Below are 21461 nucleotides of genomic sequence, written 5' to 3'. Positions count from 1 at the left end.
CGGGGATGCGAGTGAGCGGAGGGTGAGGAGGAAGGGAGCGCCGCATAATGAGCCTTGCGTGGAGACGTCGGGCCCTGCGGCGCACCTGCGCGCCACGTGCGCGTCTCAGGTTTCAAATGCGCTTTGGTTTTGTTCATCTCGCCGCAGACAAGACACCTGAGCACGCTGCCCTCCCGGGGCCCCTCATTTTCCTTCATTAACGTCCGAGATGTAAAGGCGCTCTCGTAATTTGCGCAAAAGTGGCTTCAAATGACTTAGCAAGCCGCAGGTGTCCCAACATGCCGTCATTTGGATTGCAAATGCCGGCGGCGCGAGCGTGATTTGCATACGCTCGTCAGCAGACGTCCTCAAAGGGGGCGTCGGGGGCGAGACGTTGCGACCGCCTGTTCGTTCCCGCTGTCTTCCCTCACCTGACCCCGCGTCTGCAAACGCCGCGCTCGACCCGTTTGGAGGTCACGCAAACGGCGGCACGGATTGGGACCAAAGGGGGATTGGCGCAGCCGAGGCGCCGCAAGACAAACGGGTGCAGCTTCGCGGCTAATTAAGCGAATGTGCCAGCCCGGTCCAGAGAGAGTTCCAGAAATAGCGAGAGGCTCGCCTGTTTTCCTCTCTTTTAGTGCTCCAAGGGGATTTGACACGGGTTTCGTCTCCCATGCAACGAATAATTGCATGTTTTTGCCTCAGATGTCTCCATGTGGATCAGGTGATTAAAGCTAAAAATATGAGTATGAAATGTTCAATGTAGATGCAGAGTCCATGCTCAGTGTGTGTGTGTGTGTGTGTGTGTGTTGGGTTCTCTCCTCCCGTTTTGCAGCCTTTGGTGTTTGCCTCCATTCCCCCTCGCCTCAGCCTCCCCTCTTCGCCGCCTTACCTCTTCCTCTCTGTCACTCTGCTTTTTATAGCCATGTCTTCCCAGGGCTCGGCAGCTACAAAAGCCTTTTCATGTCGCCACTATAATTACAGCCTCCCCACACATATACACACATCTATCTAAACACACAAGCACACACCGAGGAGTGCACTAACAGCGGCGTGTCTTTGTGTGTGCATGTGCGCGCGTGCTCCGCATGTGCTGTTATACACAAAAGGCTGAGCTATTTTTACCTCCGACGCACCCCCCTTCCTCCCCCGCCGCCCCCTCGCCCCCCTCGCCCCCCGTCCCTCTTTGCTGCTGCCAGCCACGTTTGCTATGCTGAGCACAGGCGGTATCAGTCGAGCCCCAACGTCCCCCCGTTCGCACGCCGATCTCACGGCGATGCGGGCCGCTCTCGCCTCGGCCGTCGCTCGCATCCAAGCGCGTTTTCGGGCACCTCTGACAATTCTCCATGTCGCAGCCAGATGCGGCGGCGGGACGCACGCCTGCCGCCGAGCAGATCGCTTGAAGCCCGCCCGCTCCGACCGCAGCGCCTGATTAGCGGCGTCGCGCATCCCGATGTTGCGGACCATATTTGAAGCGGAGTGTTCTCTCTCTCCCACAGAGGGGATCCTGGGAAAGGAACAGCCGCTGGAGGTTCTCAAGACGTCGCCGCTCAACCACATCCCAACAGGTTGGACAACCCGGGCGTGCTTGTTTTCCTGCACCAGCTTTGCGTGCGTGCGTGCGTGCGTGCGTGTGTGTGTGTGTGTGATTGCACTATAAACCACATCCTGTGCAGCTTTGCCTTCATTCAGTTTGTCTGCATTTCATTTATGGATTTAAGCACATTCTTGGCATTTTGTGAAAAAACAACAACAAAAATATCAAATGGGAATTTGCACTGTTGCTCCTCTGTCGTGTTTTTTTTTTTTTTTTTTGAATGGAAGGGTGCACTTGTTTTGGGAGAACTGGGAAACTGCTCTTGGATTTGGGAAAAGGAAATGTGTCCAAAGACAGCAAAACAAACACGAGATCGTCCATCATCCCGCTGTCTTTTCTGCTGCTGCACAGCGAAGAAGAGGACAGTTGTACTTTTCTGTTTATTTTGCTATCTTTATAATCTTTTCCTTTCTCCCATTGCTACTTTTTAGCTTACTGCAGCTAAGCGTCAAGCATTCAGTGGTCAGTTAGCTTGTTGCTCATGTCCATCTTGTCCCGAACCTCGCAGAAGCTTTCTCAACTTTCCGCCTGCCGCCAGTTAAGATGATTAAATGTTGAGATTCACTGGAGTCGCCTCTTTGCAAATTCCGTCGCCTCGGATGCAACGTCGAGCTCGGCCCCGCGCGTCGTGTCGTCGACTCGCTGCCGTCTGTCCGAGTCGAAGGTAGTTTCCATGTGGATGCAAATTGAGGGTCAATCAATCTTTGTTGTTTTGAATTACAAAGCAGCGACATCTGAAGTCGCAAGGTAAGCAAACACCACTTTGGTTGAACACAAATTCGGGTGAGTTTTGTGGCAACGAACAATCTGACCCGCAGGCCGTACTTTGAAATGCATTTCTGTGAAATGCGGGGGCGTAGATGGTTGTATCGAGCAGTGGCAAGTTGGAACTCGCTTTTGTCAGAATGCTTTTTCATGACGAAGCCTCGGCGAGGGTTTCGCGATTACAATCGGACTTTGCTCCCTGCTTGGGACCGGCGTGAGCTTTTGCCATCTCCAAGACAGCGGAACCATAAGTTCTCTAGGGATGAAACAATCTACAGTTTACCAATAAACCGTGCTTGCATTTCTAACGGTAAGTATTACCGTTTTCAATTCAGTTCAATTCCGACTTTTATTGAAATCTCAAGGGAGAGCAAGCACTCATTTCTAATGATGCTGAGAGGACAGAAACAAAACAAAAACAGAGCAAACAAATTTAAAAACAGTTGCATTGAAAAGAAAAATATTTCTTTGACATATTGTTGAAATATAGACATAGAATTGTGTTGCGTTTGAGTGTCTGTTGTAAAAGTGTTTGGCTAGCCGCCATAACCAAAAAGGGGAAAGAAAGTTGCTTCGATCTGCCGTCTCCCCCACAACTGGGGGAAATCTGTTTTGCTTCAGTTTAAAGGTCGTATTTATTGATTTATTTTTGATATTTTTTTTGCATTAGTCTACTGTACTTGAGTGTATTGAGGAGTTTTAAATATATCTTTTGTTCCAAGCAGATGCCCAGATATTTGTATTCTGTGACTCTTTTATTTTTCGTAATGGTTCTCGGAATGGAAGTCAAGAAATGATTTGGGTTTTTTTTCTCTCCAGGATTTCAAAGGCTTGCTGGAAGATTGCAATAGCTACAGTAATCAAAAAAATAATTCTGAAAAAATCCTATCCTTTTTTCTTTGTACACTTTGAGGCAGCGGGTTATTAGTGAGCGTCTTATAGTTTTGTTCCCACTTTGCTCAAAAATGCTGAAAGTGAGCAAAACACAGGCGACATGTAAACAAAGTAGACTTGTTGCTTAACAGGTACGGCTCCCGCGAAGTGTTTTTTTTTTTTTTCCTCCGCGCGAACGATGCTAATGTACCCGAGTTGCGATTTTAAAGTGCACTCGGTTATTCTTACACTTGAAGTTTATTTGCGCTACTTCATTTGAGTGTCACTTGTTAGGAGTTCGTTGAGCAGATCTTCTCCCCGTTTTATATTCTCGCGACCAAGAAGGGATTCATGTCGCATGGATTGTTGGGCCACTTTTGGGATCTTACATGCATGAACATTTATTTTGGTTGCAGCTGCTTACAATTTGTAACGTTTAAAAATTGCGTATGATTGCCGATTTTCTACTGTATATCAATAGCCTCGGTCACTATAAACGTGTTGTTCAAATTTGTTGCCATTTCACCTGCAGCGCTGAGCCAGCTCACCCTCGGAGGCCGAGAAGCAAGCTGACTGCCGCCTTTCTTCTCCATGAAACACAAATGTGCAACTATTTAGTCTCCCCTGCTGCTTTTTTTTTTTTCAAAACATCTTTTCCTCCGCTCTCCTCACCGTGTCTCGGATTGGTTAAAGGAAACGATGTCTGCCACGTTTTACTGAACAGCTCTGCCCGGCTCAGCATGGCATCTATTACGCTGAATGAGCGTGAAGCTCCGGCGGTCAGACTGCGGAGACACACTTTGGGCCTGATTTGATAAGATCCCGACTAGCGGGCACTAAATTGTGTGTTGGCGCTAACGGATTGCGCGCAACTGTTGCTGGACGAAGATTGCCATCTTTTACTAAGATCCCAAATATCGGCCGATAAATTGCGTGCTCGCTGACCGAAACGGATTGGACGCGCTGTCGCAACAGGCGTAAGAAGGGTTGAAAAACTAAACGCTGAATATGACACAAGAGTTAGTTCAAATCTTCCCAGCTCACCATTCTCAGTATTTTTTTCGTGGCGAGTTCAATTGCAACAAGTTCCCCTGGGACGGCCGAGCCCTTTGCATCTGTAAGGCCACTTCATTAGGGAATTGTAGCAGGCAAGGAGGACCGCAGCCCCGCTTGTCATCTTTGTGGCGCTGGTGCACAAAACATCCCGACAGCTTGTATCCGCTATTTCAAAAAAGGGCTTCGGTCACCACGGAACATTTGGGAGAGCGTCACAAAATGAAGTTTAAAGTGATGGAATTGGAAGGGTTAGTGGAAAAGGCAAACAAACATATTACTAAAACGATTGTAACGATAATGTTGGGGAAGGCGGCAACCACAGGAAAGCCATGTTGTTGTTTTATTGATTGAACTTGCCACGAGTGGGTGGCAATCGGATGTAGGAGTGTGTGTCCATCCTGCGTAACATCCTGCGTTTAAAACTCGGGACAACTCGGCCAAAAAACTGCTGTGGAAGAGGCCAGCACTCATTTTCATCGTGCTGAAGTGACACAGACGCACGAAGTCGCAGAGTTGAAAGCAGTTTAGTCATTCAGAAGCTCCAAAATTGCACTGTTGAACAGGCAATATGTCACTATAATTATTGTTGGCATTTCAAACATTTTACACGAGCTGAAAAGTTGTTTGTGCCGCCTGTCATTTTGCCCTTCACTACGCTCACATCGTTTTATGCCTGGTTTGCTTTGCGGCTGCCTTTCAGACATCAGTCAGCCTCACGTGGGAATCTTTTTAAGTCCAGGTTAAAAACTTCTTTTATCTTTTTTTTTTGCACTGTACGTTTTATTTAGTCTTGATTTTCACATATATTGTCTTTGTTTCTAAATGTTTTAAGCTGTCTTCAAGTTCGCGCCAGTTTTTGCACGCAAAAACCTTTCGTAAATCAGGCCCTAAGAATCTCAAATAAAAGATGGCTGCCTTCTGGCGTTGTCTGCTATAAACAGATCAGCAAGTGGAGCCAGAAGAGTTCTGGAGTGTGACCCCCTGCGGGGTCGTAAACATGTGATTTGTTGCAGGGAAATGGCGGAACAGAACGCGAGGATGGGGAGATGCTGGAAGCGTTTGAAGGTCGAAAACGTCCAGAAAGAATAATAGTCACTTTTTGCATTCATATACACAGTGGACCCCGCATACTTGCAGTTTGGCACCTGGCGATTCACCAATTTGCGGATGGTTTAAAAAAAAAAAAAAAAAAAAAGTTCTATTTTTTTTCAATTTTCTTTCTTTTTTTTCACATTTACATTTTTTTTTTTTACATTTCTATTTTAGTTTTTTATTTTTTTCTTGGAGGGGACAAATCCTGAAAATGCTTATTGGGGTTTATCTTCCCTTATTCAAGATTTCTTGGGGTTAAAAATAAAATAAAATATATATATATATATATATATATATATATATATATATTTTTTTTTTCAATGCTGTTATAATGGGCATGAATTTTCCGTGGATTTTCTCAATTCGCGGCTCGAAGCGAGCGAGGCTCCACTGTATCTCGGATTGGAAGTCCATTTTGTGGGTCTATTTATTAGGGAAATGCATGACAAATTCCATGGCAGCAATTTGAAACCAGTCAGGAAAGAGCGAGCGGGGCAACGAGGGGCACAATTTTGTTAACAGCAGGGTGATGACTGCGAACAAGAGGCCGGCTCGGATACATTTGATTTTCCTTGTGAAGTGAGCGTTGTCTTTTGCATCAATGGCCACACGGAGAGAATATAGCGTGTGTGTGTGTGTTTGAGAGATGTTGGCTGCGTAATAAACCAAGTGCACGCTCGATGATGTCACCGCTGAGGAAAGAAGGGAGAAGAGAGCGAGAGTGGCCTTGCAGGTTAAAGATGGGGAGATGATGAACTCGCAGCGAAAACCTCCAGCCGGGCGCCGCCATGACGGAGATCCGATGAGCGGGAAAGGGAGTTCCCTCGCAGAGGCGAGGCGGGCAAAAGGGAAAACGGCATCCCCGTGTTTTGGGCTGATCTTGTGAGCTTTTGTCATGCGTGTCGTTTGCGTTCGAGTCGGGTTTTTTGTGTTGTGTTATTGACGGCGTTGCGTTCGGCAAGATCGGACTGACGTTAATTGGCTTCTTGCTCCGCTTCTTTCAACTATTTTAGAGATGAGAGGGAACAAGAAAGACATTGAAAGAAAGTTCATTGAAGACTTTGTCCATGAACGTCATCATCTTCGCGTTCAGTCTTGACGAAGATATTGAGAGGGAAGTTGCCGCATCGCCCTCCACGTTGCCGCTTTGGATTGAATAGTCAGAGTGACAAATGACGAAGAAGGACCGCTGAAATAAGCCAAGATCTTAGCCATTTGGAGCGCTTGCATGTTGTTCTCAGACCCTTCATCAGCTACTCTCGAGTAATCGACGCTGCCATCGTTCTCTCGTGATCGTCCTCACCTGTTGCATCAAAACACAACAAATTATTTACTGAACGTTGGTTTGCCTCGAGAACCTGATCCTCTCGCGCTTTTGCCCCGCTCTCGCTCTGGAGCTTTTTGTCACGGTCTGTGTTTTGACCCCTTCGAGACGATTGGGTGGAAAACACAGAACACAAAATCAGGTTCAGGCTGTTGACGACGACTCGTCGTTAAAAAATGTCCCAGGACTGCCGGGAATGAAAGTACAAGATGTAAATCTCGAAAGGAACCCTGTAATGCAGCGCAGTTACACAGCTCTTGTGTAGCTTTCAATTCTGCATCCCAAGCAGCTTGATTTCAGAAGTTGTTCCCTTTCTGGTGAAGTAGCAACATGTCAAGATTTGCCCCAAGTGACAAAATGCCGAGTCTGACGTGAACGGCCACTGAAACCAGAGAACAAGCCACCGAGAACTTTGAAAATTCGCAAAACGGGTTCCGGAGGGGAAAAAAAAAAAAAGGCCTTTTTGGGGAAAGTTTTTGTATGATATCACCTTGAGAAAATCTGGCCAGAAAACGCCTTGATATTGGAATAAAACAGTAGGAGTTTTTATTTCTCAATATATCTCCTCGGCCCTTTCACTTCGTCTGACGTCGGGGGAGCAACCTCTTGGCGGATTTATTTCAGTTTCCGTTCAAAATTTCCACCAATAAGCTTGATGGGCCAAAATTCCGAACGGGGGGGTTGTCCAAGTTGATGCCTCAAAATTGCCGTGACGTTTCAAACGGCCTCACTTGCCCTAAAAACCCGACTTGAATAGCGCGAACGGAACAAGCAGTAGAAGATGTCTTGTACTTTAGTCATCAATATTTTCTTTTCCTGAATGAATTTGTTATGGATGGATTTTAGAGGCGTTTGAAGTGCTCATTCTATGTTCATTTGTTTGTTTGTTTGTTTGTTTTTGAAAATACCACAAACGTTGTCACGTTGCCAGTTAAAGAAAAACCCCAACGGTCACAGAAATAACTGATGAAAGTACAAATAAAAACACATTTACTCAAGTAAAAAAAAAAAAAATAAAAAAAAAAGCAAAGAAAACCAGGCAGTTGCTTTTTTGGGGGGTCCGACAGTATTATTTAAAAAAAAACTCATCAAAGTGGGCAGGACAAATATGACGATGATGACTTTCAAGCGTGTCGAGGCATTGTGCAGCAAAAACGTTGGAGCCCGGTGTCAGAAAGCTCGACTCAGCAGCAGGTGACATCGTAACCGCCCAAAACGCACAGCGAAAAACATCCAAGAATGGCTGAGAACAGAACGGAGGGCAATTGGGAAGAGCGCTGATCTCAATCCTGTTGAGCATACGAGAAAAGAGGAGAGAAGGCACCCTTCAAATTGGTTCACCACAATAATTAAATTCAATTTTCGTCCAGACAACTTTCATGTTCATAAAAACAAATCTGTGGTTGGAGCATGAAAAAAAAGCAATGTGTGATTTATATTGGTTCATTTTCAGTACATCTTTATTCATTATTATTCTTGTCAGTTTCAAGTTATTTCTGTGATCCATCCCGATCAATAAGCTCACATTTCATCTGGCTCAGATGCGCTCGTCACTCGCCGGCCAAACGCGACGGCGCCTCGTCGGATCACTGCCACGTGCCGATTGATGCAATAGGATCTAATTTAGTTAGAGAATCACATGCATTCGAAGATATCTCACTAGCAGCGGTCTGTAGAGTAGCTCAATATTGTACTCATGTACAGAACAATATGACTCAAGTAAAAGTAAAAAGTAGTCATCCAACTATTTACTTGAGTAAGACTAAGAAAGTACTCGATGAAAAAACAACTCAAGTAAAGAGTAACTTGTGAGTGACTTCAGCTATATAGATATTTTTTTTAAATCAGAGCATGAAAAAAAAACAAAATATACGGGAGTTGACACACACCTGCCACCATCTGAATTTGTAAGTGCCCAGAAACCAACAACACATACATTGGGCCCGACGCAAACATTATTTGCTGTATTATCCCGAAAATGACTTGATGAAGAAGCTGTTTGCTGTGTGTGCGTGTGGGACACCATAGGAATAGTGCTAATGTGGCCACATCCACTGCCAAAACCACAATAGAAACAACTGCAACTCACCGCAAGGTGTTTGCTCAAGTTAGAAGTGGGCTGAAAAATTCAAGTTTGGCCAGTGACAAAACTCCGCTGCATGTTAAAGCTGTTGTTTTTTGGAGTCTGTAAAGTAAAGTAAAGTAGTGCCACCTGGGGGCACTATAATACAGACAGACACACACAAAGAAGAGTTTCCCCAACTATCTCACATAAAGCTGCTGTAATATATGCTGTAAAATCATTTTCCGCCAAGGATAAATGATGTTGTCTGTCTACATGTGTAGCTCCACTGTTTGTATTCAAATATCCATTTCATAAGGGATTATAACACTGCGACACTGATGCTATTTGTTAGCCTGTCAATGGCGTTGTCCATTGTTTGTTAGCATTAAGCTTTACAGACTTTATTAAGGCAACACATTGTGGTTGTTTGAAATACAATGTGTAATTCTCTTGGTTTGATGTTTAGTTTGACACTAAACTTCAGCGGGGCGTGGCAATCAACAGCTTGAAGCCCCTTCTTCAACAATTGTTCAGCATCTTTTGCCAGACTGCCGCTTGTTGTCAAGTGAGTTGAGTTCACTGCCATCATATAGCGCTCAGATCTCAAAAACGGCCGAATGTCGTCTTGTGTCTCAAAAAACTTGAAAGTTGTATCACTCATATCTCAAGGCACCTAGAACTGTACTGCAACATACTGAGAGCTGTTGTTCATATTTGAACACTGAACTATTTGGCATTATAACTTTTGCAAGGGTCAAATTTGTCGATATCGCAGTTGTATTTGGATATCGTTACAGTGGACCCTCGCTGTTCGCTCGGGGTAGGGACAGGGAAATATGAAAATTGGCCGATTAAAAAAAAACAAAACAAATCATCTTCAATAAGCGGGGATGAGTCACCGAAAAACGGTTTGGGAGGTTGTCCCTCCCCAGCCAAAAAGAAAAACAAAAAGGAAAAGGACAAATATTTATATAAATCCGCAGACAGTTGAATCCGTGGCCGTGCGGGGTTCCGCTCTATATTGTGCACGTGCTCATAATGTTGCGGCTGATAGCGCTTGCATTTTTTTAGTCCGTCGGGCCGTAAATGTGGACGCGTGGCCCATTTGGCCTGGCCTCTCTCGGTGTGTGTGTCGACAGTGGACATCAATTCAGCGCTGCCCCTGCGCCTCCCACCTGCCGCCATCCCCATGGATCTGCGCGTGGACCAGCAGCGCCAGGCGTCACCGCCCCAGCAGCGGGCCGCCGCTCCCGCGCGCGAGCAGCAGCTGCAGCAGGAGTTGCTGAGCCTGAAGCAGAAGCAGCAGATCCAACGGCAGATCCTCATCGCCGAGTTCCAGAGGCAGCACGAGCAGCTTTCCCGCCAGCACGAGGCCCAGCTCCAGGAACACATCAAGGTAAATCATCATCGCAAATTGCCTCTTTAACGCCCTTTCGGTAGAAGACAGCGAGTCATTTTAGCTCCATTGACTCGAACGGCGATGGAAAATGTGTGCAAAGTGTTGGCGGCGCGTTATAGCAAAATATATTCCTGACAATTGGAGGAGAGACTCCGTATGAGAACTCCGCACGGCAGGCGTGAATCGAGCCGGGCACAGCCGCACTCCTGTGGGCTGAGATGTCTGAAACGTATCAGGAACAGCACACTTGCCGAAAATGATTGGGAGGCAGGAGATCAGATTGCCGCCACTTTGCCGGAGTCTTTCCCTCGCTTCCCTCACTCTCCTCCTCGCCTTTATTTCCTTTCCCCTTGGTCCTCTTGCCTTCCTCCCTAACTGTTTGATTTTCTTTCTTACATTTCTTCATTTCTCCTATCCTTTTTTCATTTCCTCCCTTCGTTCCTACTTTCTATTTCTTTTTTTCCCCGCTTTGCCAGCCTGTCTTCTGGGTTTCTTCTCCCATTTCCCTTTTCTGACCTCCCTTCTGTCTTAATTTCCCCCAAGTCCCTTTTCCTCTGTTTCCTTTCATCCCTTCCTTCCACTTTTTTCTTGTAATAATATTAATAAAATACACATTATATTCTTATAAATTCTTATATGTTTGCATAGTTTCCCCACTTTAATGTTTAAGATCATCAAACGTATGCAAATATCAGTCAAATATAACTCAAGTGAACTTAAAATGCTGTTTTTAAAGCTTGAACTATTCAAAGTTACCTGGCCACATGTGAAAAAGTAATTACCCCCCTTGTTAAATCATGAATTGATTGTGGCTAATCACAATTTTTGGTTCATTTTCACCGACCAAGCCTGATTACCTCCAGATCTGTTCAGTCAAGAAATCACTTAAACACTACTGTGCTTTTGGAGAAAAGATTTGACTTGTGATGCAACAAAACTTGTTTGAAAGTTTTGAAACTGGACTGAGACCTTCCCGCGTTGGGGCTTTGCTCATTTGAATGTTGCATTTTTTTTTCTCCTTCCCTACAGCAACAACAGGAGCTGCTGGCAATCAAACACCAACAGGAGCTGTTGGAGCACCAGAGGAAAATGGAAAACCATCGTCTGGAGCAAGAGCTGGAGAAGCAGCAGCGCGAACAGAAGCTGCAGCTGCTGAAGAACAAGGAAAGAGGGCAGGAGAGTAAGTTGTCCTGACCACGAGCCAGCTGCCGTGCCCGCCTCCCACTCAAAGGTTCTGGGTTAGATTCTCGGCTTGGATGTTTCTGTAGAGAGTTTGGATGCTCTCCTCGTCGGCGTGGCTCGCACGGGTACTCTTCTGACTCCGGTTTCCTCCCACGTTCCAATGTAATTTCAGGTTCATTTAAGACTAAATTGCGAATTGGAGATGGCACGGCCATCTGGCGAGGGTGCCCAAAGTCAACCGGGACGGCCTGCGACTCACCCGTGAGCCTCAACGTGATAAACGGTGGAAAAGAGATGGACAGAGCTAGCAATACTTGTTTTATCAAGGAGAAACTGGCTACAGTAAATGCACTAAGAAGTCATACATTGAGTAAATGTATGGATGCAGAATATACAGTAAAGGATGTTTGAAGTGAGGAAATGCAACAAATAGCGGATAGAAAAGTGCAAGTGCAAGTGCTGGATATGCGTGGGTGCGTGCATGTTTCCATTCCCGTGGAAGTCAGTCTGTTTCCATTTTGTTGCCTCCTGAACGTGTTTGCGGAGTCGCCTGAGCCCACGGCCTCGGCGCGAGGTAAGTTCGCCTATTAATTCCGGCTGCTGTAAGTGGACAGACGTCCTTGAGCGCCGTTTTGCACTTGGGTTGACTGGAAAGCCTGCGGCGACTTTATTTGTGTGCGTCGCTTATGTTTGAGACCGCTGTGTGTTGTGTTCAACTTGGCGGTTTCCTCTGGGTTTTTAGCAGATGTAATGCAGATTTCATACCTCATGTTTGCTTTATATGGTCGTCTCCCCGCAGGTGCCGTGGCAAGTACCGAGGTGAAAATGCGACTCCAGGAGTTTGTCCTCAACAAAAAAAAGGCCCTGGCCCAGCGGAGCCTCAACCAGGGCGGCCCCCCGAACGATGCGCCGTACTGGTACAGGTGAGGACACGTCACTGATCGAATGAATATACGGTGGATATTCAAAGTCTACACGGCGCTGTTCAAATGCCAGGCTTTTGTGATATCAAAAAATGAAACCAACACAAATCATTTCGGAAACATTCATAATTCGTTCATAACTGTTCGTAATTCCCTCCGCGTTGACTGTGGCCCCAATTCCCGTTGCCGTGAAACAACCTCAAAGGAGGTGTGCTGTTCTTTTGCTATTTGCCGCAAACATACACACTTTCGGAATTATGACCGAAAGGTTCAACCTTGGTTTCATCGGACCACAACACATTTTCCCAAATGACTTTGGGAGCTTTCAAATGTCTTTTTGCAAAATGTTCAATCCAAGGTAAAAGTTTTTGGCCTTAATTGTAAAAGGTATGTTTGGCGCAAACACAAAGGTGTTCATCACCAGAAGAGCAGCATGATGGTGGGGGCTGTTCCTCCTCAACTGGAACTGAGGCCTTAGGAATTATGAACGGTCGGAAATAGGAGGGAGTGTTAGCACAAAACCGTCAGGCTTCTGCTAGAAAGAAAAACAATGGTGAAAGAATGAATGGGACTTGTTCAATTCTAAACACAGTCACATCTCCTGCTACACTTTTTTGATCTCGATTGTTTGTTTTGACTGATTTTTTGTTGTTGATTTTTTTCAATTGAGTTGTACACAACTGACAAGTCCCATTCATGGTGGAAAAAGTTAGGAAATGATTTATCTCGGTCACATTTTTTTTTATATCACAAAAACCTGGCATTTGAACAGGGGTGTGTAGACTTTCTATACCCACTGCATACGATACCCGGCCGTCACGCACAGCTCGAGAAAGGGTGTTCAACATTTTGACAGGTGCTGCCGTGGCTAACCAGCGGCACTTGTTTTGGCGCCAACCTCTGCCTCAGTGTGCGACGCTGAGAGATGGATGGCGGCGGGCTAGAAAACAAAGATGCGTTCGTACACACGTGAGGGCAGCTTTTTGCAACCTTGATGATAGGGGCGCTTCACTTTGATGCCGGTCGTCCCCGAGTCCTTATTTTAGCATCTCTCAAGGTGTTTGCAGGTGTGCACACTTTGCTGTGTCCTCTGCGCCATCCGTCATCGCACGCATGACGTGACCCTCATCAGCTCCAATTCACCACAACACGACGAACCTTTGTGCTAGATGCTTCTGACTTTGCTTTTTCTTTTCCCCTGACATAGAAAAACTCAGCACAGCTCTCTAGACCAGAGCTCCCCTCCGCAGTCCGTCATGTCCACCTATAATCACCCTGTGCTGGGCGTCTACAATCCACGGGATGACTTCCCACTTCGGAAAACAGGTGTGTCTCACACACACACACACACACACACACTGGAAGAAACATTTGGGGCACAATTGAATTGGCAACAATACAACCGGAGACAATATGTACGGCAGCTTTGAAAAGTCCACTATGCGCGAGCATGTTACGGATAAACCCGGCGGAAACAGACGTCTCTGTGCATTTTTTTTCACTGGAGAGTGACTGTCTGAGTCAGAAGGCCGAGAACTTCACCGGGCCACTCAGGATCAGAAGTTTAGGGGTGCTGGGGTTCATTAATTAATGAATTATGACCAGAATATAAACGTGCTGTGTGGCAAAGCATCAAGTTGCAAGTTGCTAGTTTGTCAGGTGCCAAATTTTCACCAACAGTTCAGCCTGCTTTTTGCCTCTGCTGCGTGATTATGAGAAAGCTGTGATTTTGCATTTCTCTACATTCGGAATTTATCGGAAGGCAGCCATAAATTACACACATTAATGCGTCGACATCTCATCGTTCACTCCTCAGTGTTTTCTGCACGTTATTTTCCATCCCGCACTTTGAAAATGTGTCAGATGAAGTATTGTGTTTGAAAGTAAGAAATGTCCGAGGAAACTAACCCAATTGTGTGCTAATCAGTTTTTGATTGAATGTCTTTGTGTTTAGCTGCCCCTTGATGACTAAAAACAATCAAATGCATCAAATGGTGGTGTTTTGGAAGGTCGGGGGGCATAGTAAACAGGGCATTAGTTGCATGCCGTTCTCTCCTCTCTGTCTCCATTCACAAGTCTGCGCCAGCACATACAAAAGAGAGAGAAAGCGCTTCCCAAATTTGAGCTAATTGCCTCTCAGCTGCATTGTAAATTGGATCCCAATTTGCCTTGTAGAAAAAAAGCATCGAAATAGGAGGAATTGTACAACAATGAGTAGTGGCATGTGGGCGCTGTTACCGAACGGGTTTCATAATAAAGGGCCTCCACGGCTCATTTGATGCTGCGGACCGACGTGAAGCGCTTGAAGACAGCGACCGGTAGCACGCGACACTTCCCGGGTCCCTAAAATTCCTCCTTTCAGCCTCGGAACCCAACTTGAAGCTGCGCTCCAGGCTGAAGCAGAAGGTCAGCGAGCGGAGGAGCAGTCCGCTCCTCCGCCGCCGAGATAGCCCCGTCGCCTCTGCAAAAAAGCGCTCCCTCGACATGGCAGGTAGCAGCGTGAACTTCAACTTCAATGACGTTTAAAAGTGGACTGGATACAATCGCTGTTCTTTGTAAATGTTTGTGCTGGATGCAGATTCTGCATGTAGCAGTGCCCCGGGCTCGGGCCCAAGCTCCCCGAACAACAGTTCCAACAACATCCCCAGTGAAAACGGCATCGCTGTGTCAGTCTCCAACAGCAAAGAGGTAACGTACACTCAAATTGAACATGGAGGCGATGGGATGGGCACGCTCAGCACATCCAAGTTCGACATAAAACCTTCAGTCAGCCCCACTTTCTGCCAGGTTAGCTTGGCACTATTGCGCCAGCGCTGATCTGCAGGTGCTCGTTATTGGCCTTTAAAGCCGGCGTAGCGTGTGAGTGACGGCAAAGAGCGAAGGCTCTTCCGAATGTCGAGTCAGCAGAGGAGGCGCTCGGCTCCTACTCGTGCCGTGTGGACGAGGCGGGTGAACACGGCAGCTCTGTTGCAGTCACTTTGTCTGTCTTCAAGTCGAGACTTGCACACGTGCCCCTTAAATCACAGCCTTTGCCAAAATTCTTTTTTTTTTCAATAGCTTTCTTTTGATTGTGAGTGTGCTCTTGTCAACAGTTGGGATACATCCGCCTGGATTTTTTTTTTATGTTAGGTAGTTATTCTTCCAAGGGATTGGGTTAGAATTTGTTGTATGTTTTTAATTAAGTGACAACATCATCTCCAATTTTCCCCAAAGTCAAAAGCAAAACTGTCCCGACACTCTCTGAACATCGTTGGTTCACTCCACGTCACGCCATGTCGTCAGCCGGCATTGCCTTCTGTTAGCCTTGGGTAGTTTTGGGCCTTTTTAAAGTGGATTTTTTGCAGATTATTTTTCTTTTTTTTCTCAAAATTGTTTTTTTGTGGGGCTGTAGGCTGTTCCACTCATCCCGAACAAGGCGTGCGGATTCATCGTTTCCCGAAAAACCCAGAAAGACGACGCCTGTGGGAGTTAAACTTTTATATTAAACAGATATTCATTTCACAAAATATAGCATTATTACTTTAACCAGATGAGTAATGAATGTATTTTGTGTCAAAAGCGATCATTTTTGAAAACGAGGTTGCGATCGCAAACGCAATCGCCGTCCCCTTTTGACGGCCTTGGTTAAAAAAAAACAAAAAAACAAAAAAAAAAACATACTGTATGTCGTCTTAATAATTGTGGCCTTTTTCTTTTATACTTCACCACCTAGCTATAGAGATAATTTCATATTAACATAAAATAAATATGGTGAGGTTTGTGTGGAACATATCCCTTAGGTTAAATTTTGGGACTCCTCGGTTGCGTTGCGTTGCATTGCATGGTGACGTCAAGTCGAGCTGGGTGACCATATGGCCCACAGTCCAGATTTTTTTTCTACGGCTTTCGACAAAAGGAAACACAATTTGACGTGTATGTTGGGTCACAAGCTGTCATGCCAAACCAAGTTTAAGCCGGATCTGATCTCGAGTATTTGCCAGCAATATTACCATAATTTCTCGTGTATAATGCGCATCCCCCCCCGCAAACAAAAACTGCCAAAAGTCAATAGTACGCATTATACATAGGTATAGGGGCAAATGGAAAAAAACTTTCACATTTTGTATGTCGCCATCTAGTAGTTATGAAAAAGCTGTACACTTTCATTCCAAAATGCCACCGCCACCCAGTGGTTATAAAAAAAGTGTAGCCTACACTTTCATTAAAATATGACAGGGGGTAAGTATGACTGCATATATGTACAGTTGTGCTCATAAGTTTACATACCCTGGCAGAATTTGTGAAATTTATTTATTCATTTATTTATTTTTTTAATATGACTGATGACTGAACAACAACTATCATTAATTTCTTTATGGTTATGTTTTGTTTAATGATAATTATTTTCCGAAATGCTTGACCGTTTAATTTGAATCCCATTAAAATAAAATGAAATGTTTCGCCTGGTCCTCCGTGTTTTCGTTAAAGAATTGTACCCATCTTACAAATTCTGCCTGGGTAATCAAACATATGAGCACAACTGTGTGTTTTCTCATTTGCGAAATAAAAGTAGGGCTGTGAATTTCAAAATAAGAGCAAGTAAATTAAAAAAAGGATTACGTGTTCAAATAAAGTCCTTAACTTCAGAATAATTCTTTGGAAAAAGCTAAAAAAAAATACAGATAATACTTCATGTTTTGATCATATGGGTAGAAGCAAAATCATGCATTGTAACAATGCATTATACATAGGTAGAAGGGTTTTCCAGAATTTTGAGGTCAACTTTGGGGGTGCGCACATTATACTCGAGAAATTACGGTAATTTCATCCCATCTGTTTCCCGCTTGAACCTATAGAGATCTTCGAGCGCATAGTTTTGGCAGGTTGGCAATCGGTCTGACCCTCTCTGAGTGTTTGTTGAAATGTGCTTCCAGGCATCCATAAGTCAGAGGATTTGCAGTGGTGCCGAGGGGGGCTCTGTGAGCCAGGTATCCCTCTACACTTCACCGTCCTTACCGAACATCACCCTGGGCTTGCCTGCCACCGCCACCACCGCATCCAATGTGAGAACCCGGCGTCGCCACCGGCAGGCTGTCGATGTGTGCTAACAACTCTTGGTCTTCTCCAGGTGACGTCTGCTCAGCAAGATGGCGGCGGTCTGCAGCCGGCGCTCTCCCTCAGCCCTCCTTTCCTCTCAGGTGGCCGCTTGACACCCTACCTGGCTGAAGCGGCAGCGGGGACAGGCGGGCACAGTCCGCTGCTCCAGCACATGGTTTTAATGGAGCAGACTCCTGCGCAGAGCCCGCTGGTGACAGGTAGGAACAGTCAGCCGAGGCCAGTGAATGTAGATTCAAAATAGTAACACGAGTGCAGTGATCCACTGTTCGAAGTGCGTGGAGGTCCCTTGTGTGCCCATTTGCGCTCACATAAGTCCATTCGTGACCCTGAACTCACGACCTCCCTTTTTTGTCAGCGTGTGCGGTGGGAGAGGGCGGCCGTGGGTGCATTAGCACATGACTGCTGTTTGCAGGCATTAGCAGTGAACAGCCAGTAATGCACACAAAGACACACCTGTGGATGTGCTGGGAGAGGAAGTTTGAAGCGGACGAGCACACGGGCGCACATGGGCTGGCGAGGGGGAGTGACTTTTTGCGGGGCGAGTGAGATGATTAGTTTTCAGTTCCGTCGCACAATGCCATTTGGGAACGTTGTTCATGAAAACAAAGGAAAACAAATAATATGTGCGTCACTGCTATGTTTTAGCTTGCTGACAAATCTCTCAGAATGGAACTCGGCTGTTCATTTTTCTCATTATGTCATCTCCGTAAAAGTGCTGCAGTCTGGCAGCCCAGATGGCAGAATTTTATTACATCTGCTAACCCATATTAAATCCGACTTTTGTAAGATAAAGTACATGCGTTGTTGTATTTTATGGCCGCATCACCAATGCACCCTTCATCTCTGGCCGCACCCCAGGTTTAAGTGGCTTGTCCATGTCCCCGGCAGCCTCCATGGCCAAGCTGCAGCGCCAGCACCGGCCTCTGGGCCGCACCCAGTCGGCGCCGCTGCCGCAGGGGAGCACCGCCCAAGCCCACGCCCAGGCGCTGGCTCTACAACAGCTGGTGCTCCAGCAGCAGCACCAACAGTTCCTGGAGAAGCACAAGCAGCAGTTCCAGCAGCAGCAGCAGCAGCTCCAGTTCAACAAAGTAAGAGAAGAGCAGACCTCCACCAAGGTTTTTGTCTTTGCCTCCTGTGAACGCAATGCGTGAATGGCGGAAATATAGGATCTTAATAGCGACAAGGAAATGAATAATTTCTTCTTGTCAAAGGGACCAAAATGTAACGAGATGCTACATAACGTCGCTGTCAGGCGGAAACCTCGTAAATATCTCGATACGGGACACCGCGCACACAAAGACTTGAAACAAGTCCTGCAAGGCAGAAATTGCGAGTGATCGCGCGAGATCTCTCAAAACGAAGACGAGCAGACATTTCTGGGTATGCGCCGATGTTACTAGAATGTTTCCGAGGGGACCCGAGGCGGGAACATTGTTGTCTTTTATACACATTTTTTTTGTTTTGTTTTATGTTCAATTTTATGGACAATAAAATTGGGATGAATCCAATCTTAACACACATCCGACTTTAGGATATCCTTATAAGATAATCTTATAAGGCATCAGATGGTCTGGCGTTTGACGTGCTTGGTCGGGAACTGGCAAAATCGGCCCCAAAACAGATCGATCGTCTTGATGTGTGCCTTAGAGATGCAAGGATTCCGCCTGACAGCGACGATAAGCAGAAGATTGAATGAGGTTCCTCTCAGGGATTTCAGAATGGCCGCCAAATTCTGCAATTTCTCTCGGCATTCAGTTGACACTCGAGGGTTCTTCTTTACCTCATTGAGCGTTCTGTGCTTTGCTCCTGCAGTCGTCGTTACACGATGGCCACTCTTTGGAAGAGAAGCAACAGTGCTTTTTGGTGTGTTCTTGATTTACACATTTCTTGTCCAAGTTCTCCCTTTGCCTTCTTTTTTGTTGATGAGTAGGTGGAAGCAGATTTGGGCTAAGACACAGAGAACGTGTTATGTGTGTGTGTGTGTGTGTGTGTGTGTGTGGTCCGCGTCCATATGACTATGGCCAAGTTTCATGAGCTGCGAGGTAATTGTCGGTTGCCATGGTAACAGCGCAAACGCTCATGCCTTGTCGCTATGATAACCGTACGCATTGGAAATCTTTTGGGATGTGTTTTTTGATCAGGAAAATTGCACTCCCTAATATTGCACTTTGTAAAAAGCGTATCGAACGTTTGGCCTCTCGCCCAAAGTCAGCTGGGATGCGCACGACCCTTGTGAGGATACGAGAACGGATGCAGGGATAACTAACTGGAATGGAAAGATTTAAGCAGTTTGTGCATCATGATTAATTCATTGCGGCTCCTTCTGCTGTGCACGACTCGGCCACTGGGGGGCCGTTAACGAGAGTCGCGCAGACACAAACCAAGAAGCGTTTCGACACTTTGGTAACTGACTCAGTAAGCTGCTGTAATTTTAATTGTTTATGGCAAAGAAGAAAGAATATATCGTGGAACCTCGGGTTACGAATTTAATTTGTTCCGTGATCCCGCTCTCAAACCGAAACGTTCGCAAACTGAGGTAATGATTCCATTTAAATCAAAGGAAATGCAACTAATTCAACGTCATATTTACCTTACCGTATTTGGATTCTTGTGTGGTTAAAAATGAATACTGTGCAATAAAGAAATGATGTGAAAACACAATTTCTGATGATCAAATAACAGTGGGTTATTGGCTAGTGGCTAGCAAATTACTCTGCAGTGTCGTAGCCTTTTCGTAATGTCTGTCGACATATGTTGCTGCGCCTTCTGTGTTCAAATATCCGTTGCTTGAAGCGTTTTAACACTGCTACATAGATGCTATTTGTTAGCAGATCTATGGTGGTTAGCATTAAGCTACTTTGCCTTTAAGACCTAGTCGTGTTGTTGTTTGAAATACACAAGGTTTAGCACAAAATCGGCCGAACGACAGCTCGTATCTCGAAAACGTTGGGTCACGCGCTCTTCTTGTGGACCCCGGGAAGAATAGTCTTCACCTCGGTGAAACTTGTATCGCAAGGCACTGCTGTTCTGTACATTTTACAGTTAGCCGAGCTGCACTTGCATTCAATTAGAAAAGAGACATTTGAGAAGAGATGGACACAAAGTCTGCGTGCGTAAAATTGATTGAACTCGTTCAAACAAGAAGATTTCCGAGAAAAGACTGCCTTTGAAAAAAGACATTTCCGTCAGCCAGTTTGTCTGCAGCGTTTCGGAACTGAGCCTCACACGTTCAAGCGGGCCCGTCGGATCCCGCTGTTTCCTCACACCGTTGCCCTCCCGCCTCCGCATCCCCGCAGTTGATAGCCAAGCCTGGCGAGTCGCCCGTGGGGCGCCAGCACCAGAGCCACCCGGAGGAAACGGAGGAGGAGCTGCGAGAGCACCAAGATGTTGGCGCGCTACCGCTAGGGGTCACCGTCAAGCAGGAGCCCCCCGACCCGCAGGAGCTCCAGGACGAAGCGCTGCAGCAGCACCGGGAGCGGGAGAGGCAGGCCGAGCAGGAGCTTCTCTTCAGACAGGTGGGGAGGAACCTGATTACGTCATTTGATCCTAATCCATTACATTACTTTTGGGGGAAAAAAGTTCAGATCACTTCCTCCTTTTAAATTTGACGCCTGTGATTAGCTCACTCTGGTCATGTGCCATTCTGTCGTAGTCTCAAACATGACATATTTTTCCAAATATGACCTTAAAATGCCACCTTGTGGTGCAATTTATTAGTTAGTTAGTTAGAGTTTGAAAAGGTTCGACTCATAGTTACTCTTTTGAACACAGAAACAAAACTTTTGAACAGTTTGATCTTTATAATTTGGGACTTTTTTATGTGGCATTCACTTATCTTATTTTTATATGAAGCGATATTCTCTAAATTGTGTACGATGCAACAAAAAAATATGTATTCCAATTGACATTATTTTTGTGTCAAGAAGAAATACAAAATAATCATCTATGCTTGCTATGCTTTGCGTTTTTCGAGGAAACATCCAAGGGTCCTGTTGATGCATTTATTCAAAATTCACTTATATTACTTTGAAAAAGTCAGTGCAATAGTTACACCACTGTTACATTTTTAACATTGTAGCCAAGTACATTTCCAAAGTCCTCTTCCCAAC

The 21461-nt window shown here is 45.7% G+C and overlaps 1 protein-coding gene across 1 annotated transcript in view; it reads left to right on the top strand.

Moving 5' to 3' along the window:
* The first annotated feature begins 373 nt into the window (after positions 1-373).
* The window catches only part of LOC133478258 (histone deacetylase 4-like), a 29366-nt gene continuing 8278 nt past the window's right edge, over positions 374-21461 (top strand). Inside the window, exons 1-12 of the mRNA XM_061774136.1 lie at positions 374-703; positions 1479-1547; positions 9891-10147; positions 11180-11330; positions 12132-12255; positions 13463-13581; positions 14618-14746; positions 14834-14943; positions 17169-17297; positions 17363-17549; positions 18211-18440; positions 20649-20867. Of these exons, the coding sequence (XP_061630120.1) occupies positions 550-703; positions 1479-1547; positions 9891-10147; positions 11180-11330; positions 12132-12255; positions 13463-13581; positions 14618-14746; positions 14834-14943; positions 17169-17297; positions 17363-17549; positions 18211-18440; positions 20649-20867 (1878 nt within the window). The 5' untranslated portion in view covers positions 374-549. The remainder of the gene's footprint in view (positions 704-1478; positions 1548-9890; positions 10148-11179; positions 11331-12131; positions 12256-13462; positions 13582-14617; positions 14747-14833; positions 14944-17168; positions 17298-17362; positions 17550-18210; positions 18441-20648; positions 20868-21461) is intronic.

Source organism: Phyllopteryx taeniolatus, chromosome 1 (genome assembly GCF_024500385.1).
Source record: "Phyllopteryx taeniolatus isolate TA_2022b chromosome 1, UOR_Ptae_1.2, whole genome shotgun sequence".
Lineage (NCBI taxonomy): Eukaryota > Metazoa > Chordata > Actinopteri > Syngnathiformes > Syngnathidae > Phyllopteryx > Phyllopteryx taeniolatus.
This window is presented reverse-complemented; position numbering and strand designations above follow the sequence as displayed.